Here is a 25,411-nt window from a genome sequence, read left to right on the forward strand (position 1 = left end):
ATGATTTTGCTCCGTTCACGTTTCCACCTCGTCGCCGTTTTAATTAAGTCTTTAACGCGACGCCACCAGGAGGCGACGTGTCATCCCAGGACCACGCCACCAGGAGGCGTGAGTCCGTCCTCAAGTTCTCCGGGGTTTGGAGTGTCATTGGCCGAGGCTTTTCCCAAATTCAGGAGTGGCTTTTTTTTTGGTGTTTGGTGGTTTGACAAAGGCAAAAGTGCGGCGCGACCCGGGCTGGTGACCCGGGCTGGTGACCCGGGCTGGTGACCCGGGCTGGTGACCCGGGCTGGTGACCCGGGCTGGTGAGCCGGGCGACGTTGGCTGTGTTTGTGGGTGAAAGGCTTCAGTTGAACAGGATGGAGTCGGGGTCTCTGTTGGAGATCTGTGCCATGTGCTTCAGGATGTCCTTCTTGGTGATGATGCCCAAAAGTCTCCTGGAAACACAAAAGAAACCTTTAGCCCCTTTAGTGCATTTGAATTGCACTCCTGGCCCCGCCCCTCACCCCGCCCCTCACCCCAACCCCTCTCATCGCCCCCTGCCCCGCCCGCCCCTCGCCCCGCCCCTCCTCACCCGTTGTGCGTGACGAGACACTGGCGCAGCCCGAGCTTCCTGAAGATGTCGACGGTGATGTCCATGGCCGTGTGGTCGGTGACGGTGAACGGGCTCAGGTCCATGATGCCGCGGAGACGCAGAGGGGGCGGGGCTTCGGCCGGCTGCGACGGGGCGTGCTCAGTGAAGACCACCAGCGACGCACTGACCACACCCTCCTGACGCTTACGGGCGTTATCTGGGCAGAGCAAAGGTCAAAAGGTCAAACATCAGAACAACAACAGTGTCGTTTGAATAAATGAAGAAGAAAAGAATCTCCATGGAGACGAGCAGAAATGTTAGTTAGTGTTTATTATTCATTTATTTCCAGACTTTGAGTCCATAAAAAACACACACGACAGAAAAAAATACAATTTTAATTAAAACTTCAAATGTTGAAGCTTTAGTTCATTTAAAAGACAAATAGTCTGCGTTATGATGATTATATTTGTGTTTTTCAGCCTTTTAAGTCTTTAAGCCTGTAGTACTTGGTTTAGACCAGTTTGTCACAGCCACAGACTGAGCTGTGGCTCCATCTACTGGACACGCAGGGAATTACACTAGGGGAAAACAAGTGTCCAGACGTCCTGATCAGAGGCAGAGCGAGTCCCGGAGCGAGTCCCGGAGCGAGTCCCGGAGCGAGTCCCGGAGCGAGTCCCGGGGAGCGAGTCCCGGGGAGCGAGTCCCGGAGCGAGTCCCGGAGCGAGTCCCGGGGAGCGAGTCCCGGGGAGCGAGTCCCGGGGAGCGAGTCCCGGAGCGAGTCCCGGAGCGAGTCCCGGAGCGAGTCCCGGAACGAGTCCCGGGGAGCGAGTCCCGGAGCGAGTCCCGGAGCGAGTCCCGGGGAGCGAGTCCCGGGGAGCGAGTCCCGGAGCGAGTCCCGGAGCGAGTCCCGGAACGAGTCCCGGGGAGCGAGTCCCGGGGAGCGAGTCCCGGGGAGCGAGTCCCGGGGAGCGAGTCCCGGGGAGCGAGTCCCGGAGCGAGTCCCGGGGAGCGAGTCCCGGAGCGAGTCCCGGGGAGCGAGTCCCGGGGAGCGAGTCCCGGGGAGCGAGTCCCGGGGAGCGAGTCCCGGGGAGCGAGTCCCGGAGCGAGTCCCGGGGAGCGAGTCCCGGGGAGCGAGTCCCGGAGCGAGTCCCGGAGCGAGTCCCGGAGCGAGTCCCGGGGAGCGAGTCCCGGGGAGCGAGTCCCGGGGAGCGAGTCCCGGGGAGCGAGTCCCGGAGCGAGTCCCGGAGCTACACACGGCGACACTTGTGACGCTGGATGTTCCTCTGACTTTTACAGCCCCGTGTGGTCTTTCTGAGAGAGCGTTGGAAACTGACCTATGGAGATGAGCAGGTCTCGTCTGAACACGAAGCCCACGAGCCGCTGAGACTCCTGGGAAACCACCACCGGGAAACCACTGTAGTGAGTGTTCTCCACCAGCGCCTGCAGGGGGAGCCACAGAGTCAGGCTGTGTAAATGAGGCTGTGTAAATGAGGCTGTGTATGTTTCACCTCGACCTCGCCCAGCGTCATGGCGTCCTGGGTCAGCACGGCCAGAGGAGGGTCCGACCTGCGCGGCCTCATCACGTCCACGGCCAAACTGCTGTGCTCGAACTCCTCCTTCGCCTCCAGGAACGGGTAACCGTTCAGTCTGATGTGAGCCTGACCGCAACGAGAAACACGTGACCTCATCGTGACCTCATCGTGACCTCGTACATTCTCATAAATACCTCATAGATTCCCTCTCGTCCGAAGGCGTCCGCCACCCATTTGCTGGTCATGGTCGCCGCCATCAGAGGCACGATGTACTCCAGTCCTCCGGTCAGCTCGAACATGATGACCACCAGAGACACCGTCATACGAGTCACGCCACCTGCAGGACGGAGAGCGGAACTGCAGTCAGAATACTGACCTTTTACCGTAAAGCGTCCAAGCGTGAAGGACGTCCTCACCCAAACAGGCGGCGGCGCCCACCATGGCGTAGAGCCCCGGAGTGATGCAGTCGGCGCCCGGCGAGCACCAGCCCCGGAAGATCAACCAGTCGTGGTTATAGTACGCCAACTGCTCCATGGCCACGCCCAGCAACCGACCCGCGATGGCCCCGACCGCCATGCTGGGGATGAAGAGACCTGAAGGAACCTGAGGAGACATGGAGAGGACAGAGCTGAAGGAACCTGAGGAGACATGGAGGACAGAGCTGAAGGAACCTAAGGAGACACGGAGAGGACAGAGCTGAAGGAACCTGAGGAGACATGGAGGACAGAGCTGAAGGAACCTGAGGAGACACGGAGAGGACAGAGCTGAAGGAACCTGAGGAGACACGGAGAGGACAGAGCTGAAGGAACCTGAGGAGACATTGAGAGGACAGAGCTGAAGGAACCTGAGGAGACATGGAGAGGACAGAGCTGAAGGAACCTGAGGAGACACGGAGAGGACAGAGCTGAAGGAACCTGAGGAGACATTGAGAGGACAGAGCTGAAGGAACCTGAGGAGACATTGAGAGGACAGAGCTGAAGGAACCTGAGGAGACACGGAAAGGACAGAGCTGAAGGAACCTGAGGAGACATTGAGAGGACAGAGCTGAAGGAACCTGAGGAGACACGGAGGACAGAGCTGAAGGAACCTGAGGAGACGCAGGGAGGACAGAGCTGAAGGAACCTGAGGAGACACGGAAAGGATAGAGCTGAAGGAACCTGAGGAGACATTGAGAGGACAGAGCTGAAGGAACCTGAGGAGACATTGAGAGGACAGAGCTGAAGGAACCTGAAGAGACATTGAGAGGACAGAGCTGAAGGAACCTGAGGAGACATTGAGAGGACAGAGCTGAAGGAACCTGAGGAGACGCAGGGAGGACACGTACCTTCATGCCAAAGGTGATGACGGTGATGGACATCTTGAAGACCAGGGCGAGGGCGAGCTGCCACAGGGCTGTGTAGAGCCCGTCTCCAGCGGGACGGTCCCCCAGGCTGTTCCCCGCGCCGGCGTCGGACGTGTTCACGCTCGGCTCCAAAAGGGAAGAAGACAAACGGTTTACAAGTCGTGTGATGTCATCAAAAAGCGACGTTCCATCAAAAACGCAGAGACGCGTTGCAATACGACATAAAGGTGTTTTCAGTCATTATTTGTTGAGCTTTGGCCCTTTACAGTCTGGTTGCTAAGTAACAGTCGTGGAATGAGCTCCGTCTATGTCACATTTAATGGACGCGTCAAACCAGGAAGTGACATTATAGACGTCACAAAAATGGCCTCTTCCTCTCTCTCCTCCTCCCTCCTCCTCCCTCCTCCTCCCTCCTCCTCTTCTCTCCTCCTCCTCCTCTTCTCTCCTCCCTCCTCCTCTCTCCTCCTCCTCCTCTTCTCTCCTCCTCTCTCCTCTTCTCTCCTCCCTCCTCCTCCTCTCTCCTCCTCTCCTCCTCCTCCTCCCTCCTCCTCCCTCCTCCTCCCTCCTCCTCTCTCCTCCTCTCTCCTCCCTCCTCCTCCTCTCTCCTCCCTCCTCTCTCCTCCCTCCTCCTCCTCCCTCCTCTCTCCTCTCTCCTCCTCTCTCCTCCTCCTCTCTCCTCCTCCTCCTCCTCTCTCCTCCCTCCTCCCTCCTCCTCTCTCCTCCCTCCTCCTCTCTCCTCCCTCCTCCTCCCTCCTCCTCCTCCTCTCTCCTCCCTCCTCCTCCCTCCTCCTCTCTCCTCCCTCCTCCTCTCTCCTCCTCCTCTCTCTCTCCTCCTCCTCTCTCCTCCCTCCTCCTCCCTCCTCCTCTCTCCTCCTCCTCTCTCCTCCCTCCTCCTCTCTCCTCCCTCCTCCTCTCCTCCTCCCTCCTCCTCCTCTCCTCTCTCTCCTCCTCTCTCCTCCTCCTCCTCTCTCCTCCTCTCTCCTCCCTCCTCCTCCTCTCTCCTCCTCCTCCTCCTCTCTCCTCCTCCCTCCTCCTCCTCTCCTCTCTCTCCTCCTCTCTCCTCCTCCTCCTCTCTCCTCCTCTCTCCTCCCTCCTCCTCTCTCCTCCTCCTCCTCTCCTCCTCCCTCCTCCTCCTCTCCTCTCTCTCCTCCTCTCTCCTCCTCCTCCTCTCTCCTCCTCTCTCCTCCCTCCTCCTCCTCTCTCCTCCTCCTCCTCCTATCTCCTCCCTCCTCCTCTCTCCTCCTCCCTCCTCCTCCTCTCCTCTCTCTCCTCCTCTCTCCTCCTCCTCCTCTCTCCTCCTCTCTCCTCCCTCCTCCTCCTCTCTCCTCCTCCTCCTCCTATCTCCTCCCTCCTCTCTCCTCCTCTCTCCTCCCTCCTCCTCACTCCTCTCTCCTCCCTCCTCTCACCTCCTCTCCTCCTCTCTCCTCCTCCTCCTCTCTCCTCCTCTCTCCTCCTCTCTCCTCTCTCCTCCTCTCTCCTCCTCTCTCCTTCTCCTCTCTCCTCCTCTCTCCTCCTCTCTCCTCCTCCCTCCTTCTCCTCTCTCCTCCTCCCTCCTCCTCCTCTCTCCTCCTCTCTCTTCCCTCCTCTCTCCTCCTCTCTCTTCCCTCCTCCTCCTCTCTCCTCCTCCCTCCTCCTCCTCTCTCCTCCTCCTCTCTCCTCCTCCCTCCTCCTCTCTCCTCCTCTCTCCTCCTCCCTCCTTCTCCTCTCTCCTCCTCCCTCCTTCTCCTCTCTCCTCCTCTCTTCCCTCCTTCTCCTCTCTCCTCCTCTCTTCCCTCCTCCTCCTCTCTCCTCCTCTCTTCCTCCTCCTCCTCTCTCCTCCCTCCTCCTCTCTCCTCCCTCCTCCTCTCTCCTCCCTCCTCTCCTCTCCTCCTCCTCTCCTCCCTCCTCTCTCCTCCCTCCTCTCTCCTCCTCTCTCCTCCTCCCTCCTCCTCCCTCCTCCTCCCTCCTCCTCTCTCCTCCTCCCTCCTCCTCCCTCCTCCTCCCTCCTCCCTCCTCTCTCCTCCTATCTCCTCCCTCCTCCTCTCTCCTCCCTCCTCCTCTCTCCTCCCTCCTCCTCTCTCCTCCCTCCTCCTCTCTCCTCCCTCCTCCTCTCTCTTCCCTCCTCCTCCTCTCTCCTCCTCTCTCTCTTCCCTCCTCCTCCTCTCTCCTCCTCCTCTCTCCTCTCTTCTCCTCCTCCTCCTATCTCCTCCCTCCTATCTCCTCCCTCCTCCTATCTCCTCCCTCCTCCTCTCTCCTCCTCCTCCTCTCTCCTCCTCCTCCTCCTCTCTCCTCCTCTCTCCTCCCTCCTCCTCCTCTCTCCTCCCTCCTCTCTCCTCCCTCCTCCTCCTCCCTCCTCTCTCCTCCCTCCTCTCTCCTCCCTCCTCTCTCCTCCCTCCTCTCTCCTCTCTCCTCCTCTCTTCTCCTCCTCCTCCTATCTCCTCTCTCCTCCTCCTCCTTCTCCTCTCTCCTCCTCCCTCCTTCTCCTCTCTCCTCCTCCCTCCTTCTCCTCTCTCCTCCTCCCTCCTTCTCCTCTCTCCTCCTCTCTCTTCCCTCCTCCTCTCTCCTCTCTCCTCCTCTCTCCTCTCTCCTCCCTCCTCCTCTCTCCTCCTCTCTCCTCCTCCTCTCTCCTCCTCCTCTCCTCCTCCTCTCCTCCTCCTCTCTCCTCCTCCTCTCCTCCTCCTCTCCTCCTCCTCTCTCCTCCCTCCCTCCTCCTCTCTCCTCCTCCCTCCTCCTCTCCCTCCCTCCTCCTCTCTCCTCCTCCCTCCTCCTCTCCCTCCCTCCTCCTCTCCCTCCCTCCTCCTCTCTCCTCCTCCTCTCCTCTCTCCTCCTCTCTCCTCCCTCCTCTCTCCTCCCTCCTCCTCTCCTCCTCCCTCCTCCTCCTCCCTCCTCCTCCCTCCTCCTCCTCCCTCCTCCTCCCTCCTCCTCCTCCCTCCTCCTCCCTCCTCCTCCTCCTCCCTCCTCTCTCCTCCTCCTCTCTCCTCCCTCCTCCCTCCTCCTCTCTCCTCCCTCCTCTCCTCTCCTCTCTCCTCCTCTCTCCTCCCTCCTCTCTCCTCCCTCCTCCTCTCCTCCTCCCTCCTCCTCCTCCCTCCTCCTCCCTCCTCCTCCTCCTCCCTCCTCCTCCCTCCTCCTCCTCCTCCCTCCTCTCTCCTCCCTCCTCCTATCTCCTCCTCCTCCTCCCTCCTCCTCTCTCCTCCTCCTCTTCTCTCCTCCTCTTCTCTCCTCCTCTTCTCTCCTCCTCTTCTCTCCTCCTCTTCTCTCCTCCTCTTCTCTCCTCCTCCTCTCTCCTCTCTCTCCTCCTCCTCTCTCCTCCTCTCTCCTCCTCCTCCTCCTCTCTCCTCCTCTCCTCTCCTCCTCTCTCCTCCTCTCTCCTCCTCCCTCCTCTCTCCTCCCTCCTCTCTCCTCCTCCTCTCCTCCCTCCTCTCTCCTCCCTCCTCCTCCTATCTCCTCCTATCTCCTCCTATCTCCTCCCTCCTCCTCTCTCCTCCCTCCCTCCTCCCTCCTCCCTCCCTCCTCCTCTCTCCTCCTCTCTCCTCCTCTCTCCTTCTCCTCTCTCCTCCTCCTCCTCTCTCCTCCTCTCTCCTCCTCCTCTCTCCTCCTCCTCTCTCCTCCTCCTCTCTTTCCTCCTCCTCTCTTTCCTCCTCCTCTCTTTCCTCCTCCTCTCTTTCCTCCTCCTCTCTTTCCTCCTCCTCTTCTCTCCTCCTCTTCTCTCCTCCTCTTCTCTCCTCCTCTTCTCTCCTCCTCTTCTCTCCTCCTCTTCTCTCCTCCTCTTCTCTCCTCCTCTTCTCTCCTCCTCTTCTCTCCTCCTCCTCTCTCCTCCCTCTCTCTCCTCCTCACCTGCTTGTATGCACAGAGCTGTGATGAGTCGAGCAGTGAGCAGTCGTTGAACAGTTCGGAGATGAGTTCGGCGCCGCTCATCCTCGTGTAGGCGTTTGGAAACGCCACGAGAGCCGTGAGCGCCGTCACCACCAGCACCTCCAGCACGGGGTAATGTCCCAGACGGGTGCTTTTACCTGCGAGGAGCGGAGGACGTCAACAACAACACAACAACAACACCATCACCATCATCAGAACAAGCAGCGGTGGGTGTGTTTTAAGCCAGCGGCGGGCGTGTTTTAGGGCAGCGGTGGGCGTGTTTTAGGGCCAGCGGTGGGCGTGTTTTAGGCCAGCGGCGGGCGTGTTTTAGGCCAGCGGCGGGCGTGTTTTGCGTGTTTTAGGGCAGCGGCGGGCGTGTTTTAGGGCAGCGGCGGGCGTGTTTTAGGGCAGCGGCGGGCGTGTTTTAGGGCAGCGGCGGGTGTGTTTTAAGCCAGCGGCGGGCGTGTTTTAGGGCAGCGGTGGGCGTGTTTTAAGCCAGCGGTGGGCGTGTTTTAAGCCAGCGGTGGGCGTGTTTTAGGGCAGCGGTGGGCGTGTTTTAAGCCAGCGGTGGGCGTGTTTTAGGGCAGCGGTGGGCGTGTTTTAGGGCAGCGGTGGGCGTGTTTTAGGGCAGCGGTGGGTGTGTTTTAGGGCAGCGGTGGGCGTGTTTTAGGGCAGCGGTGGGCGTGTTTTAGGGCAGCGGTGGGTGTGTTTTAGGGCAGCGGTGGGCGTGTTTTAGGGCAGCGGTGGGCGTGCTTTTGGGCAGCGGTGGGCGTGTTTTAGGGCAGCGGTGGGCGTGTTTTAGGGCAGCGGTGGGCGTGCTTTTGGGCAGCGGTGGGCGTGTTTTAGGGCAGCGGTGGGCGTGTTTTAGGGCAGCGACTCACGTCTCCGGCACCAGGCGAGGTTGGCCCGGATGAACAGCGCCCCCCACAGGCCGCCGAAGATGCCCAGCAGGATGAACGGCGCCAGCTCCACCAGGTGCCACGGCGCGTGAAACTCCACGTAGAACAGCACCAGGCGACTGTTCCCGAACGGGTTGATGGAGCGCAGCGTGAAGGCGGCCACCAGGGCGGCGAAAAACGAGCGCCACAGCGTTTTCAGCGGGAAGTAGTAGCTCACCTGGAACAAAACGGAACAAGTGTGAGATAAAAAGGAAATAAGGAACCAAACGAGTGTTGAATATCTTGTTGAATCCTACCTCCTCCAGACTGAAGAGAACTCCTCCGATCGGCGCTCCGAAGGCCACGGACACGCCCACCGCAGCCGCCGCCGACAACACCTGAAGCAAAAAGGAACGCTCGTCAGCAGGTGTATGACCTTTGACCTTTTAAAAACATGACTTCTCTGCGTTTGGCCTCGTTCTTCCTGTACTTGGTATCGTTTCTGGCTCACCTCTCTGCGTTTGGCCTCGTTCTTCCTGTACTTGGTGAAGAGGTGGCAGAGGATGTTGGCGCAGCAGCAGGCCACGTGCACCAGGGGCCCCTCTTTGCCCAGACTGAGGCCCGACGACACGGCGAGGACCAGCGTGATGGTTTTGGTGATGAGCGTCCACTTCCCGAGGTAACCGCGGATAATGAAGCCGCTCAGGATAGTCTTGATCTGAAACACACATAAAAACAGCTGATTTAAGTAACGAGTAAAGACGTGTTCTGTGCATCGTGTCGTCCAATAAGAGCTCTTTAACCTGTCGTGTCTATGACTTGACAGGAGCACATTCTGCAGCCTTTGCATTTGAAAACTGAAGACACGGCGGACTTTGACTTTCCGCTTTGTGGAATGTGATGCAGAATGACCATGTGCTTTGTGTTGTGTCGTGTATGTCGGAGGTTTGAGACGTTGGAGTTTCACCTCGGGGATTCCTGAGCCGCAGGCGTAAGGAGCAAACGCCCGAACCAGCGTCACGGCCAGAAAGGAGAAGACCAGCGCCCAGAACAGGTACATGAGGTAGTTCACCGTGTACGCAAACGCCCCCTGCAGGAGGACAAGAGAACAGTTACATGAGGTAGTTCATCACTAACGCCCCCTGCAGGAGGACAGGAGAACAGTTACATGAGGTAGTTCATCACTAACGCCCCCTGCAGGAGGACAAGAGAACAGTTACATGAGGTAGTTCATCACTAACGCCCCCTGCAGGAGGACAAGAGAACAGTTACATGAGGTAGTTCATCACTAACGCCCCCTGCAGGAGGACAAGAGAACAGTTACATGAGGTAGTTCAACACTAACGCCCCCTGCAGGAGGACAAGAGAACAGTTACATGAGGTAGTTCATCACTAACGCCCCCTGCAGGAGGACAAGAGAACAGTTACATGAGGTAGTTCATCACTAACGCCCCCTGCAGGAGGACAAGAGAACAGTTACATGAGGTAGTTCATCACTAACGCCCCCTGCAGGAGGACAAGAGAACAGTTACATGAGGTAGTTCAACACTAACGCCCCCTGCAGGAGGACAAGAGAACAGTTACATGAGGTAGTTCATCACTAACGCCCCCTGCAGGAGGACAAGAGAACAGTTACATGAGGTAGTTCATCACTAACGCCCCCTGCAGGAGGACAAGAGAACAGTTACATGAGGTAGTTCATCACTAACGCCCCCTGCAGGAGGACAAGAGAACAGTTACATGAGGTAGTTCAACACTAACGCCCCCTGCAGGAGGACAAGAGAACAGTTACATGAGGTAGTTCATCACTAACGCCCCCTGCAGGAGGACAAGAGAACAGTTACATGAGGTAGTTCATCACTAACGCCCCCTGCAGGAGGACAAGAGAACAGTTACATGAGGTAGTTCAACACTAACGCCCCCTGCAGGAGGACAAGAGAACAGTTACATGAGGTAGTTCATCACTAACGCCCCCTGCAGGAGGACAAGAGAACAGTTACATGAGGTAGTTCAACACTAACGCCCCCTGCAGGAGGACAAGAGAACAGTTACATGAGGTAGTTCAACACTAACGCCCCCTGCAGGAGGACAAGAGAACAGTTACATGAGGTAGTTCATCACTAACGCCCCCTGCAGGAGGACAAGAGAACAGTTACATGAGGTAGTTCATCACTAACGCCCCCTGCAGGAGGACAAGAGAACAGTTACATGAGGTAGTTCATCACTAACGCCCCCTGCAGGAGGACAAGAGAACAGTTACATGAGGTAGTTCAACACTAACGCCCCCTGCAGGAGGACAAGAGAACAGTTACATGAGGTAGTTCATCACTAACGCCCCCTGCAGGAGGACAAGAGAACAGTTACATGAGGTAGTTCATCACTAACGCCCCCTGCAGGAGGACAAGAGAACAGTTACATGAGGTAGTTCAACACTAACGCCCCCTGCAGGAGGACAAGAGAACAGTTACATGAGGTAGTTCAACACTAACGCCCCCTGCAGGAGGACAAGAGAACAGTTACATGAGGTAGTTCATCACTAACGCCCCCTGCAGGAGGACAAGAGAACAGTTACATGAGGTAGTTCATCACTAACGCCCCCTGCAGGAGGACAAGAGAACAGTTACATGAGGTAGTTCATCACTAACGCCCCCTGCAGGAGGACAAGAGAACAGTTACATGAGGTAGTTCATCACTAACGCCCCCTGCAGGAGGACAAGAGAACAGTTACATGAGGTAGTTCAACACTAACGCCCCCTGCAGGAGGACAAGAGAACAGTTACATGAGGTAGTTCATCACTAACGCCCCCTGCAGGAGGACAAGAGAACAGTTACATGAGGTAGTTCATCACTAACGCCCCCTGCAGGAGGACAAGAGAACAGTTACATGAGGTAGTTCAACACTAACGCCCCCTGCAGGAGGACAAGAGAACAGTTACATGAGGTAGTTCATCACTAAGCAGGAGGACAAAAGGGTAAAATCTGAACGCAAAACAAAAGGATAAATACACTGTTAAATCGTAAAAATGTATTAATAAAATATAAAAAAATTCAAATCTATTATGATTAAAGATGATTAAATGATCAGTTACACATGAATGCGTTGTCCAAAAGTGCAATATCTACAAACGAACAGTAGATGGAGCTACAGTGTTTCATCTCGAACACCCTGGAAGTATTTGGAATATGACGATATATAAAGTACAAGAAGCACTTTAATCTTACTTCAAATACAATACTGCGGGTGTAAAAGTACCTGGGACTGTCCTGCGATGAGCTGTGCCCAGGTCTGCCACTGGGGGCAGCGGTCGCGCTCCTGGAACGTGGTCTCGTTGGACGTCCAGCAGCAGTGCTCGTGATTGAACCAGAATCCCACCAAACACACGCCCTCTTTCAGGTCCGTGAGCCAATGAGACGCGATGTCGATGCCCCCGGCCAACGCGCCTGCAACAGAGTCCCCGAGAGGGTCAGGGGCCGGAGAGGGTCAGGGGCCGGAGAGGGTCAGGGGCCGGAGAGGGTCAGCGTCTGAGAGGGTCAGGGGCCGGAGAGGGTCAGGGGCCAGAGAGGGTCAGGGCCGGAGAGGGTCAGGGCCGGAGAGGGTCAGGGGCCGGAGAGGGTCAGGGGCCGGAGAGAGTCAGGGGCCGGAGAGGGTCAGGGGCCGGAGAGGGTCAGTGACCGAGATGTGCACTTTGACCTTTGACCCTGGTGCAGATGTGATTGTGTTTCTGACCTGCCATGAGTCCGACCAGCAGCATGAGCAGCCACCCTGAGAAGGCGTCGCTCACGCTCCAGAGGAACGCCACAGTCGACTGACGACTTTTCTTTGTGATCTGGAAAACACAAGAGACACAGACAACTGACCACCAATAATAATAATAATAACTTTTATTTATATAGCGCTTTTCAGTGACCCAAAGACGCTGAACATAATAAAAAAGGGGGGGGTATTTACAGACAGGAGGGACAACACGTACAGAACACATTAATATACAGATAAAATGAACAAGACAGAAGAAGTAGAGAGAAAAAGATGGGGATGTAACAGGGGGTAGAAGAGTAGGCAATGGGGTAGAGGAGGCTAGGGGTAGGGGAGGTCATAGGCTTGGGTGAAGAGGTATGTTTTTAGGCGGGATTTGAATGTTGTGAGTGAGGGAGAGTGGGACGGGGGGGGGGGAGTTCCAGAGTCGGGGTGCTGTTCGGGAGAACGCTCTGTCGCCAAAAGTTTTGAGTCGGGATGTTGGTGCAGTCAGGGTGAGAGAGGAGGAGGATCGGAGAGCTCGGGTGGGGCGGTGGGGGAGGAGGAGGTCAGACAGGTAGGGGGGGGCAAGGTGGTGAAGAGCTTTGAAGGTGAGGAGGAGTATTTTAAAGTTTATGCGCTGCTTGATGGGGAGCCAGTGGAGAGAGCGGAGAACGGGAGTGATGTGTTCACGGGACCGGGTGTGGGTGAGGAGGCGGGTGTGAGTGAGGAGGAGGGTGTGAGTGAGGAGGCGGGTGTGGGTGAGGAGGCGGGTGTGGGTGAGGAGGAGGGTGTGGGTGAGGAGGGTGTGGGTGAGGAGGCGGGTGTGGGTGAGGAGGGTGTGGGTGAGGAGGCGGGTGTGGGTGAGGAGGAGGGTGTGGGTGAGGAGGCGGGTGTGGGTGAGGAGGCGGGTGTGGGTGAGGAGGCGGGTGTGGGTGAGGAGGCGGGCAGCGGAGTTTTGGACCATTTGGAGTCTGTGGAGGGAATGGGAGGAGATGCCAGTGAGGAGGGAGTTGCAGTAGTCGAGGCGGGAGGAGATGAAGGCATGGATGAGGGATTCAGCAGCGGGGAGGGTGAGGCAGTGTTGGATTTTGGCGATGCGGCGGAGGTGGAAGTATGAGGTCTTGACGATGTGGCTGACATGGGGAGTGAAGGAGAGGGTGGGGTCCATGATGACACCGAGATTGCGTACCAGGGTAGAGGGGGTGATGGTCGAGGTGTCGATGCTGAGTGAAAAGGGACCAGTTTTATTGAGAGTGGATTTGGTGCCAATGAGGAGGAGCTCTGTTTTGTCACTGTTCAGTTTGAGGAAGTTGAGCGTGAGCCATGATTTTATTGTAGAGATGCAGGTTTGGATGTGGCTGAGGGGAGGGTTTTTCACAACTGACATGATGAACTCTCTGCTCTGGGATGAACTCTCTGCTCTGGGATGAACTCTCTGCTCTGGGATGAACTCTCTGCTCTGGGATGAACTCTCAGCGTCAGTCCAAACTCACCTCTCTGTGGCGGTCGCGGTCTCGGCTCTTCTCTCGGACCCAGTCGATGGTGTTGAAGTCCTCGTAGGTCCCGACTCCGGGCAGAGGGTCATCCAGCGGGTCCACGAGAGTGCTCCCGTTCATCCCGCCCCCGGCTCCTCCCCCTCTGCTGAAGTAATCCTCCAAACCTCCGGAAACAGAGACAGAGTTCTGATCCGACTAAACTGGTTCAAATACTTTTCTGTCGCACTCTGAAGTAAAAGTAAAGTAACGGAACATGATTTTCTGACTAAATAGAAATGTACGAAAGTGTAAATAATTGTCATAAATGATTAAAAACCATGAGCACAACGACACATTTGAGGCAGTATCATGTATTTATTAAGTATTTGACCTTCTCCAGCACAAATGTTGGTGAAACACTTTCCTGTTCTTAGTACTTTCCACTGAAGTACCAAGATATTCACTATATACTTCATACTATATAAAGCACAACCTCAGGGGGGAAAACATGACTCATTGTGATTGTGATGATAAAAGTCAAATCGAGATCACGTTCCTGTGACGATCTGCAGTTCTAATCAACTCGATGATCATCACGTGAACAGACCATAAAAGTAACGACAAAAAAGAGTTTTATTACCTTCATTACCGACGATTCACTCCATATTCTAATTCAGAAGATCTCCAGAACAACAAGTACCGTATTTTCTGGACTATAAGTCGCAAGTTTTCATAGTTTTGGCCAGGGTGCGACTTATACTTATACTTATACTCCGGAGCGACTTATGTGATATTATATTATTTTCTTCGCTATTGTGCATTTTTTGGCTGGTGCGACTTATATTCTGGAAAATACGGTACTTGTTGTTCTGGAGTGAATCGTCTGGAAACAAAACCAGAGTCACATGTTTAAATGAACTCAGGGCAATAAACAAACGTAATGATTAAACTGTGCACAAGTGTGATTGTGTCATAAACAAAGAGGTCAAAGTTCACTTCAGGATAAACTAAAAACAACAGAGTCCAGAGGGATTCATTTTCTGAACAGGATTTATATTTAATCTTTTCTGTTTGGTTTGTTTCCTTCAGTTCTCGTTCGAAGAGTCTTTAACTTTCCCCAAAAACACAAATAGAAATAAAATCCATTGTTTACACATTAAAAAAGGTAAAACACGCGTTAAACTGCTTCAAACATGACCTCAAACATCACCTCAAACGACCTCAAGTGTGCTCAAAAATGGCCTCAAACAGTCTCAAACAACCTAAAAAATGACCTCAAACTATCTCAAATGACCTCATATTGCCTCAAATAATCTCATGTGACCTGAAAATAAATATGACCTCAAATGACCTTAAACTGCCTCAAACAATCTCAAAAAACGACCTCTAACGACCTCACCATTGCATCTTGTAAACGACTCATCGACTTTTCTCTTTTGAAATTCATTTTGAATGGTTTTTATGTCTTGGTTTTAGTGACTGTGAAGCTCTTTGCATTTCCTCGTGGCGTCACTAGTTTCTTTAGTTGTGAAATACGTCTTGCGAGAGCTGCATTTTTAAGATAACGGATAAGACTTTGGAAGAATTGAATTCAGCACAAATCCAGGTCTGGCGCTCGCCGCGGCCAAAAACGCTGCAGATTTCACATAAAAGAAGCAGAATTCAACTAAAAACTGCTGTTATTTTAGTGGTCAAACGTCACAAACGTCACAAACTCCAGCGTTTCCTGACGATTTCAACTCAAGCGACACGTTTTCAGCTCAAATCCTGTCGAAAAATGACAAAAAAAAATGTTCAAACGATAAAAACTGGGCCTCGAGAAATATTGTTGAAGCTTCTATTTATAAGAACAGTTCAGAAAAATGCATTCGATCAAATCTAAATGGTCAAAATAAATTATCATTTCAACTTAAAGTGAATTAAAACATAAAACAGCCAAATCTGAGCTTCTACAGGAAACTTGAACATTTCTCAGAACTTTGACCTTTGACCTTCGCTCGTCATCCGTGTTTATTTAGTCTGGCACGAATCGTCTTGAACTTTGAACTCGTGAGGTCTCGTCGCCGTGGGAACCAGGCAGGTCGTGTGACGCGGGGAGGTCAAGGGTTATCGTTATTATTCTTCGCCGCGAAGAAAAAAGCTTTGTTTTCGCACTTTGGCTCGAGATGTTTGAGGTTTTTCAAAAAGGACAAGAATCTGGTGAAACGTCTGAAATCATAAATGTAGAACTCTAGAGGAATCGAGTTTATTTTGTTTTCTTTTGAATTCTGTCGCCACAAACAAACAAATCTGATCCTCAACAAGAAAACAACAAAGAAAACAACACAAACAACAAACAACAACACAAACAACAACACAAACCAGGTCAAAAGCTGAAGTTAAAGTGACGTGTGACGGGTTTTGAAGATGTTCTAAAGACTTTTTTTACAGTGTTTATACCGGTCATTCACATAAATGATAGTTTTACTCCAATCGAGCAGGAATTGGTGGAGAAAATGTTAAAATTGTGTAGAAAATGTTGAAAAATCTGTGGAAAATGAACCGGGAGTAACAATTTACACAAAATAAACGGCTCTTTTTGACCTTTCAACAATAAAAAGGTCTCATTTTTTCATTTGTAAAAAAAAAAGGAGACAATACAGATTACAAACAGAAAGTGACAACTTGAGCTTTACGTTTTTATATTATATATATATTTTTCTTATATACATTCAAAAATATATTGATCTTAAACTGCATTTTCGTTGAGTGAGTCGTGCTTTAAAATAACCACATTTCTCACCTGGTGATGTTTGTCTGGACTTAACTGACTCAAGCTCTTTCCGTTTGTGTTTTAACAACTAAGACTTAGAATTATCAAGACAAAATGACAAAAAGATAAGAAACTATTTCTAATTTTGATTTTTGACACTTTATTCATAAATATTCTCACATTTACACCTTTATTTGGCTCATTATACTCATATCTTATACATTATACACATAAACTGTTTTAACAGTAAATGATCTGTCACGAGTTCAAACCAGACGAACGGCGAAACGTCTCAGACCAACCAGTTTCTCAGAGTAAACCGTGAAGAGGAGGAGTCAAAAGTACTAATACAAACACTGCTAAAGGCGTAACCAAATAAAAGGTGTAAATCTCTTATTTAATTTTAAACCCCCAAAAAAAAAAAATCACAAAAACTGCACCAAAAAAAGAACACAAATCACTAAAGAAAGAGATAAAACCTGACAAAAGCTCTCAAAGCTCCTTCCTCGTCCTGCATCACGGACATTAAGCTTTAAGTGACTCATTTCCAGTAAAAGTTGTGAATGAGTGACAGATGTAAACACTTGACTCCAGACGACTCAATCACATAAACCAGGCTCAAATGTAAACCAGGCTCAAATGTAAACCAAACCAGGCTCAAATGTAAACCAGGCTCAAATGTAAACCAGGCTCAAATGTAAACCAGGCTCAAATGTAAACCAGGCTCAAATGTAAACCAAACCAGGCTCAATGTAAACCAAACCAGGCTCAAATGTAAACCAGGCTCAAATGTAAACCAGGCTCAAATGTAAACCAAACCAGGCTCAAATGTAAACCAGGCTCAAATGTAAACCAGGCTCAAATGTAAACCAGGCTCAAATGTAAACCAGGCTCAAATGTAAACCAAACCAGGCTCAAATGTAAACCAGGCTCAAATGTAAACCAGGCTCAAATGTAAACCAAACCAGGCTCAAATGTAAACCAGGCTCAAATGTAAACCAAACCAGGCTCAAATGTAAACCAGGCTCAACCCAAAATAAGACCCAAAACATCAACATTTGTCAAAGAGAGACACATTTTTAACCAAATGAAGGTGTTAATCTCTCGTCTTTTTTTTTTTAAACCAGCAAAATATTTTCAAAACCTCTTGAAAAAAATAAAACAAAAAACAAAAAAATCACAAAAACCTCTTGAAAAAGGCTCGATCCGTGTCAAACTCTCAATTAACGTCACGACGGGTTCAAACGCACCGGGTAAAGTCCAAACCATGACACTCGTGAACGCGGCCGCACGTCACTTTAAACCCGCGGTAAAACGTCCCGGTAAAACGTCCCGGTAAAGCCCCCGGCGCGTGCCTCACCTGCGCCCAGCGGAAGCACGTCGTCCGCGGAGGAGAAGTCCAGCGTGGCCCCGGCGATGTCCACCAACTCGTCATCGTCGTCCTCGTCCGCGGGGTGAAGCCTCTCGAGGTCCGGGTCCATGGCTCCCGGTGGCGGCGGCGGCTCCCGGTGGCGGCGCCTGCGGGTCACAACACAGCGTCACGGGGGAAGTTCGCGCGACTCTTTCCGCTCCGACGGCGGAACGCGGCGCTGAACGTCGGCACGCGCCCGTAGTTTCCCCGGTGGTCGCGTAAAGCTCGCGGCGTCAGAACGTGCGACGCGGAGGCGACTTTACCTGCGGGAAGACGGCGCGGCGGCGGCGGCGAGTCCCGGTTCCGGGCGGAGCGCGTCCCGTGACTCGGATTAGCGCTGCCGCTTATGTCCGCCGCGGCCGCGAACTCTGCGTCATCTTCACGACGGAACGAGATGAAGCCGCGTCAAACATTCACCGGCGCGTTTAACGGCTCGCGGCGAACGGGAAAGTGGCTTTAGGTCCGTGATGTGGCGTGAAAGTGGCGTGAATGTGGCGTAAGTGCGTCCAGAGCGTCCGCGCGCGGCTCAAAAGTGTAAACATCGAGCTGGAAATGACGAGGAACACGTAACTTCCGGTTTGAGCTGAAAAAGTAAAAGTTTGTTTAAAGTTTTGTCCATTTAAAACCGTCAGTTTCAAATGGACAAAAATGTAAACAAGGAAAAAGTTGATTTCGTGATGATGTTTAAGATAAAAAGGTTAAAATCAGGAGTGTTGAGCTTTAGAGCGGCGCTTTCGTGACTCTAACACGACCGGAACATCCGGTTTGTGCTTTAGCACCGCTGCTTTGACTTTTCCGCAGAGTTCAGGGTCCGGGTCTGATCCGGGTCTGATCCGGGTCTGATCCGGGTCTGATCCGGGTCTGATCCGGGTCTGATCCGGGTCTGATCCGGGTCTGATCCGGGTCTGATCCGGGGTCACAATAGTTTGAACTTTTATTCACAGAAATATTATGTCACATTCATTTCAGATTCTCATTTTGTGGCTCAACATTTTTGAGTTTTTTTCTTGTTGTTTTTTTCTTCATCTTTTGTAATAAAAATATTAAACAAACATTTCTGCTCTGGAACTTCAAAGCTGTTGATTATTTTTGGATATACAACTTGAAATCATGAGCGTTGGCATTAAATCATTAGCATTGAATCATTAGCATTAAATAATTAGCATTAAATCATTAGCGTTAGCATTAAGTCATCAGCATTAACATTAAATTATTAGCATTAAATCATGAGCGTTAGCTTAATGACTTAGCATCATTAAGAAATGAAATGTACGTGAAACTGTTTAAAAAACTGAAAATACATGAAACAAATGTATAAATTATAAAGACAATTTCAAACAGTTTCTGTTCTTTTTATAATTGTTTATTTCAGGGAAAGTGCATTAATAAAGATTTATATCAATATTCCAGAATGATCCAAAAGGCTAAATTATCATTAGTATTATTATTAGTAGTAGTAGTATTTATGTTCTTGTACTCGTGAAGTACATTTTTAGAGACAAATATAAAGTATATAAATAAATGTGCAGATAAAAGTCCACATTTAACCAAAATATCAAACTTTGAACAAAAACCAAGTAAAACAAGTCGTTTTACAGATGAAAAGAGAATAATGTCAGTCAAAAAACATAAAACTGACGATATTTCAGCCCAGCGCTGACACCTGGCGGCCGCGCGCGGAACTGCACCGAGTCTCATGCTCAGACAGAGCAGCTCCTCCCACTTCTGCAGCTCCTCCCACTTCTGCAGCTCCTGCCACGTCTGCAGCTCCTCCCACTTCTGCAGCTCCTCCCTCGTCTGCAGCTCCTGCCACGTCTGCAGCTCCTCCCACTTCTGCAGCTCCTCCCACTTCTGCAGCTCCTCCCTCGTCTGCAGCTCCTCCCACTTCTGCAGCTCCTCCCACTTTTGCAGCTCCTCCCAGGAGCATGTGCGATGTCATTGTTCTGGAGGAGCATGAGCGACGTCATTGTTCTGGAGGAGCATGTGCGATGTCATTGTTCTGGAGGAGCATGTGTGATGTCATTGTTCTGGAGGAGCATGTGCGACGTCATTGTTCTGGAGGAGCGTGTCCGATGTCATTGTTCTAGAGGAGCGTGTCCGATGTCATTGTTCTGGAGGAGCGTGTCCGATGTCATTGTTCTGGAGGAGCGTGTCCGATGTCATTGTTCTGGAGGAGCGTGTCCGATGTCATTGTTCTGGAGGAGCGTGTGCGATGTCATTGTTCTTGAAGAGCGTGTGCGATGTCATTGTTCTGGAGGAGCGTGTGCGATGTCATTGTTCTTGAAGAGCGTGTGCGATGTCATTGTTCTGGAGGAGCGTGTGCGATGTCATTGTTCTGGAGGAGCGTGTGCGATGTCATTGTTCTGGAGGAGCGCGTGCGATGTCATTGTTCTGGAGGAGCATGTGCGATGTCATTGTTCTGGAGGAGCGTGTGCGACGTCATTGTTCTGGAGGAGCATGAGTGATGTCATTGTTCTGGAGGAGCATGTGCAACGTCATTGTTCTGGAGGAGCGTGTGCGACGTCATTGTTCTGGAGGAGCATGTGTGATGTCATTGTTCTGGAGGAGCATGTGTGATGTCATTGTTCTGGAGGAGCATGTGCGATGTCATTGTTCTGGAGGAGCATGTGCGACGTCATTGTTCTGGAGGAGCATTTGCGATGTCATTGTTCTGGAGGAGCATGTGCGACGTCATTGTTCTGGAGGAGCATGTGCGATGTCATTGTTCTGGAGGAGCGTGTGCGACGTCATTGTTCTGGAGGAGCATGTGCGATGTCATTGTTCTGGAGGAGCGTGTCCGATGTCATTGTTCTAGAGGAGCGTGTCCGATGTCATTGTTCTGGAGGAGAGTGTCCGATGTCATTGTTCTGGAGGAGCGTGTCCAATGTCATTGTTCTGGAGGAGCGTGTGCGATGTCATTGTTCTGGAGGAGCGTGTGCGATGTCATTGTTCTGGAGGAGCATGTGCGATGTCATTGTTCTGGAGGAGCATGTGTGATGTCATTGTTCTGGAGGAGCATGTGCGACGTCATTGTTCTGGAGGAGCGTGTCCGATGTCATTGTTCTAGAGGAGCGTGTCCGATGTCATTGTTCTGGAGGAGCGTGTCCGATGTCATTGTTCTGGAGGAGCGTGTCCGATGTCATTGTTCTGGAGGAGCGTGTCCGATGTCATTGTTCTGGAGGAGCGTGTGCGATGTCATTGTTCTTGAAGAGCGTGTGCGATGTCATTGTTCTGGAGGAGCGTGTGCGATGTCATTGTTCTTGAAGAGCGTGTGCGATGTCATTGTTCTGGAGGAGCGTGTGCGATGTCATTGTTCTGGAGGAGCGTGTGCGATGTCATTGTTCTGGAGGAGCGCGTGCGATGTCATTGTTCTGGAGGAGCATGTGCGATGTCATTGTTCTGGAGGAGCGTGTGCGACGTCATTGTTCTGGAGGTGCATGAGTGATGTCATTGTTCTGGAGGAGCATGTGCAACGTCATTGTTCTGGAGGAGCGTGTGCGACGTCATTGTTCTGGAGGAGCATGTGTGATGTCATTGTTCTGGAGGAGCATGTGTGATGTCATTGTTCTGGAGGAGCATGTGCGATGTCATTGTTCTGGAGGAGCATGTGCGACGTCATTGTTCTGGAGGAGCATTTGCGATGTCATTGTTCTGGAGGAGCATGTGCGACGTCATTGTTCTGGAGGAGCATGTGCGATGTCATTGTTCTGGAGGAGCGTGTGCGACGTCATTGTTCTGGAGGAGCATGTGCGATGTCATTGTTCTGGAGGAGCGTGTCCGATGTCATTGTTCTAGAGGAGCGTGTCCGATGTCATTGTTCTGGAGGAGAGTGTCCGATGTCATTGTTCTGGAGGAGCGTGTCCAATGTCATTGTTCTGGAGGAGCGTGTGCGATGTCATTGTTCTGGAGGAGCGTGTGCGATGTCATTGTTCTGGAGGAGCGTGTGCGATGTCATTGTTCTGGAGGAGCATGTGCGATGTCATTGTTCTGGAGGAGCGTGTGCGATGTCATTGTTCTGGAGGAGCGTGTGCGATGTCATTGTTCTGGAGGAGCATGTGCGATGTCATTGTTCTGGAGGAGCGTGTGCGACGTCATTGTTCTGGAGGAGCATGAGTGATGTCATTGTTCTGGAGGAGCATGTGCAACGTCATTGTTCTGGAGGAGCGTGTGCGACGTCATTGTTCTGGAGGAGCATGTGTGATGTCATTGTTCTGGATGAGCATGTGTGATGTCATTGTTCTGGAGGAGCATGTGTGATGTCATTGTTCTGGAGGAGCATGTGCGATGTCATTGTTCTGGAGGAGCATTTGCGACGTCATTGTTCTGGAGGAGCATGTGCGACATCATTGTTCTGGAGGAGCATGTGCGACGTCATTGTTCTGGAGGAGCATGTGCGATGTCATTGTTCTGGAGGAGCATGTGCGATGTCATTGTTCTGGAGGAGCATTTGCGACGTCATTGTTCTGGAGGAGCATGTGCGATGTCATTGTTCTGGAGGAGCATGTGCGATGTCATTGTTCTGGAGGAGCATGTGCGATGTCATTGTTCTGGAGGAGCATGTGCGATGTCATTGTTCTGGAGGAGCGTGTGCGATGTCATTGTTCTGGAGGAGCATGTGCGACGTCATTGTTCTGGAGGAGCATGTGTGACGTCATTGTTCTGGAGGAGCATGTGCAATGTCATTGTTCTGGAGGAGCATGTGCGACGTCATTGTTCTGGAGGAGCATGTGCGATGTCATTGTTCTGGAGGAGCATGTGTGATGTCATTGTTCTGGAGGAGCATGTGCGACGTCATTGTTCTGGAGGAGCGTGTCCGATGTCATTGTTCTAGAGGAGCGTGTCCGATGTCATTGTTCTGGAGGAGCGTGTCCGATGTCATTGTTCTGGAGGAGCGTGTCCGATGTCATTGTTCTGGAGGAGCGTGTCCGATGTCATTGTTCTGGAGGAGCGTGTGCGATGTCATTGTTCTTGAAGAGCGTGTGCGATGTCATTGTTCTGGAGGAGCGTGTGCGATGTCATTGTTCTGGAGGAGCGTGTGCGATGTCATTGTTCTGGAGGAGCGCGTGCGATGTCATTGTTCTGGAGGAGCATGTGCGATGTCATTGTTCTGGAGGAGCATGTGCGATGTCATTGTTCTGTAGGAGCATGTGCGATGTCATTGTTCTGGAGGGACAGACTCCTCTGTCAGGGAAAGAGTTTGTTCACTGAGCACCTTTTGTTTTCCGTTTCATCCTCTCTTGGCCATTGTTTGCAGAAATTCCACAACAGGTGGTGTCATGGAGATGAGGCTGGCGTCGTCGTGGCGATGAGGGTGGTGTTGTCGTGGTGATGAGGGTGGTGTCGTCGTGGCGATGAGGGTGGTGTCGTCGTGGTGATGAGGCTGGCGTCGTCGTGGCGATGAGGGTGGTGTCGTCGTGGAGATGAGGCTGGCGTCGTCGTGGCGATGAGGGTGGTGTCGTCGCGGAGATGAGGCTGGCGTCGTCGTGGCGATGAGGGTGGTGTCGTCGCGGAGATGAGGCTGGCGTCGTCGTGGCGATGAGGGTGGCGTCGTCGTGGCGATGAGGGTGGTGTCGTCGTGGCGATGAGGGTGGTGTCGTCGTGGTGATGAGGGTGGTGTCGTCGTGGCGATGAGGGTGGTGTCGTCGTGGCGATGAGGGTGGTGTCGTCGTGGTGATGAGGCTGGCGTCGTCGTGGCGATGAGGGTGGTGTCGTCGTGGCGATGAGGGTGGTGTCGTCGTGGCGATGAGGGTGGTGTCGTCGTGGCGATGAGGGTGGTGTCGTCGTGGCGATGAGGGTGGTGTCGTCGTGGTGATGAGGCTGGCGTTGTCGTGGCGATGAGGGTGGTGTCGTCGTGGTGATGAGGGTGGTGTCGTCGTGGCGATGAGGCTGATGTCGTCGTGGCGATGAGGGTGGCGTCGTCGTGGTGATGAGGCTGGCGTCGTCGTGGCGATGAGGGTGGCGTCGTCGTGGCGATGAGGCTGGTGTCGTCGTGGCGATGAGGGTGGTGTCGTCGTGGCGATGAGGCTGATGTCGTCGTGGCGATGAGGGTGGTGTCGTCGTGGTGATGAGGGTGGCGTCGTCGTGGTGATGAGGGTGGTGTCGTCGTGGTGATGAGGGTGGCGTCGTCGCGGCGATGAGGCTGGTGTCGTCGTGGCGATGAGGGTGGTGTCGTCGCGGCGATGAGGCTGATGTCGTCGTGGCGATGAGGGTGGTGTCGTCGTGGCGATGAGGCTGATGTCGTCGTGGCGATGAGGGTGGTGTCGTCGTGGTGATGAGGCTGGCGTCGTCGTGGCGATGAGGGTGGTGTCGTCGTGGTGATGAGGGTGGTGTCGTCGTGGCGATGAGGGTGGTGTCGTCGTGGCGATGAGGGTGGTGTCGTTGTGGCGATGAGGGTGGTGTCGTCGTGGAGATGAGGGTGGCGTCGTCGTGGCGATGAGGCTGGTGTCGTCGTGGCGATGAGGGTGGTGTCGTCGTGGCGATGAGGCTGATGTCGTCGTGGCGATGAGGGTGGTGTCGTCGTGGTGATGAGGGTGGCGTCGTCGTGGTGATGAGGGTGGCGTCGTCGTGGCGATGAGGCTGGTGTCGTCGTGGCGATGAGGGTGGTGTTGTCGCGGCGATGAGGCTGATGTCGTCGTGGCGATGAGGGTGGTGTCGTCGTGGCGATGAGGCTGATGTCGTCGTGGCGATGAGGGTGGTGTCGTCGTGGCGATGAGGCTGATGTCGTCGTGGCGATGAGGCTGATGTCGTCGTGGCGATGAGGGTGGTGCTCATATGACTTGATGACTACAGACGTCAGTGCCACAGGTCTGCAGAAGGCGGGGCTCTGGGCTTGTAGTTGGTGAGAAGCCAGAGCCCAAACTGTGAGATATGTCATGTTTGTGACAAGGTCTAACACAAGACTAAACCAGGACTAAAGTGAGACTAAACCAGGACTAAAGAGAGCCTAAACCAGGTCTAAAGAGAGACTATACCAGGTCGAAAGAGAGACTAAACCACATTCACACTCTGATTTCAGAGCGTCCGCGTACAACAGTTTGAGAAACACCGCTCCAGATCTTTAGCTTTCATCAGAACTCAGAGGAAGTCAATGCACTGTAAAAAGTCACATAAGTTGCACAAGCTTGATCTAATTTCAAACTTAATACTAATCAACCCTACCCTAAAACTCACACCTACCACCTACCCATACCCCCAACCACATACACACACCACCACACTACTATCTCCACCCCACCCAAACATCAAACAAACCCCCAAACCTCTAATCCATCCCCAAACCTTCAAAACCCAAATATCTAAACCCTTAACACTATCCTCCCCAACCTTCACCTAACCCAATCCCACCCCCCTATACTCACTAAAAACAACTCCAAAACCCAATCACAAATATTAAACATTCCCCCCCACACCATCCAATCACCTATACCAAAACTAAACTCACACCCCCCCCATACCCCCCCCCCCCACCTCCTTACAACATTCCCCCCTCCCTATCCAAAATAACCTACACCTAAAATCTTCTAACTACATCCATAATCCACCACCCTCTCTCCATACATCCAAACCCCAAATACCCCACCCCCCCCCCCCTCCCACCCCCCCCCCCTCTCCTAAACCTAACTATAAAACAAATCATAAAAATCAATTCCCCCCCCCCCTTCCCCCCCCCCCCCCCCCCCCACCCACACACTCAAACCAACCAAAACTAATCCCCCAACCTTCCCCCCAACATCCCCCCCCCCATCCCCCTCCCTATTCCTCCCCTCCCTCCTCCCTCCCCCTATCCATCCCACCCCCCACCCCCCCCATCCCCCAAACCTAATAAATATCACCCCAATCCCCCACTAAATACAATCAAACTCCAACACACAAACAAAACACAC

The 25,411-nt window shown here is 52.7% G+C and overlaps 2 protein-coding genes across 2 annotated transcripts in view; both read right to left on the reverse strand.

Moving 5' to 3' along the window:
* LOC140371437 (H(+)/Cl(-) exchange transporter 5-like) lies at window positions 1–17,946 on the reverse strand. The gene is made up of 17 exons (XM_072458579.1): window positions 17,792–17,946; window positions 17,478–17,635; window positions 13,384–13,550; window positions 11,882–11,981; window positions 11,408–11,595; window positions 9,122–9,244; window positions 8,666–8,872; window positions 8,472–8,552; window positions 8,158–8,392; window positions 7,259–7,434; window positions 3,428–3,571; window positions 2,520–2,706; window positions 2,298–2,440; window positions 2,080–2,229; window positions 1,906–2,011; window positions 572–788; window positions 1–434 (listed from the first exon to the last, which is right to left on the reverse strand). The coding sequence occupies exons 2-17, from the start codon at window positions 17,596–17,598 to the stop codon at window positions 344–346; spliced, it is 2,436 nt and encodes an 811-aa protein (XP_072314680.1). The 5' UTR covers window positions 17,599–17,635; window positions 17,792–17,946; the 3' UTR covers window positions 1–343.
* Window positions 17,643–25,411, reverse strand: part of LOC140371577 (H(+)/Cl(-) exchange transporter 5-like) — a 15,475-nt gene continuing 7,706 nt past the window's right edge. Inside the window, exon 6 of the mRNA XM_072458744.1 lies at window positions 17,643–17,905. Coding sequence (XP_072314845.1) covers window positions 17,643–17,905 — 263 coding nt within the window. The remainder of the gene's footprint in view (window positions 17,906–25,411) is intronic.

This window comes from Eucyclogobius newberryi, unplaced genomic scaffold (genome assembly GCF_026437365.1).
Source record: "Eucyclogobius newberryi isolate DKJ021-1_F unplaced genomic scaffold, fEucNew1.0.hap1 SCAF_22, whole genome shotgun sequence".
Lineage (NCBI taxonomy): Eukaryota > Metazoa > Chordata > Actinopteri > Gobiiformes > Gobiidae > Eucyclogobius > Eucyclogobius newberryi.

Bases quoted from the DNA above. Each gene is read 5' to 3' on its own strand.
- LOC140371437 (XM_072458579.1), bottom strand. From the start codon at position 17,598: ATGGACCCGGACCTCGAGAGGCTTCACCCCGCGGACGAGGACGACGAT. The intron at 789-1,905 runs GTCAGTTTCCAA...TGCTCTGCCCAG, and splicing joins AGACCTGCTCATCTCCATAG to ATAACGCCCGTAAGCGTCAG. The intron at 435-571 runs GTGAGGAGGGGC...TTGTGTTTCCAG, and splicing joins TGTCTCGTCACGCACAACGG to GAGACTTTTGGGCATCATCA.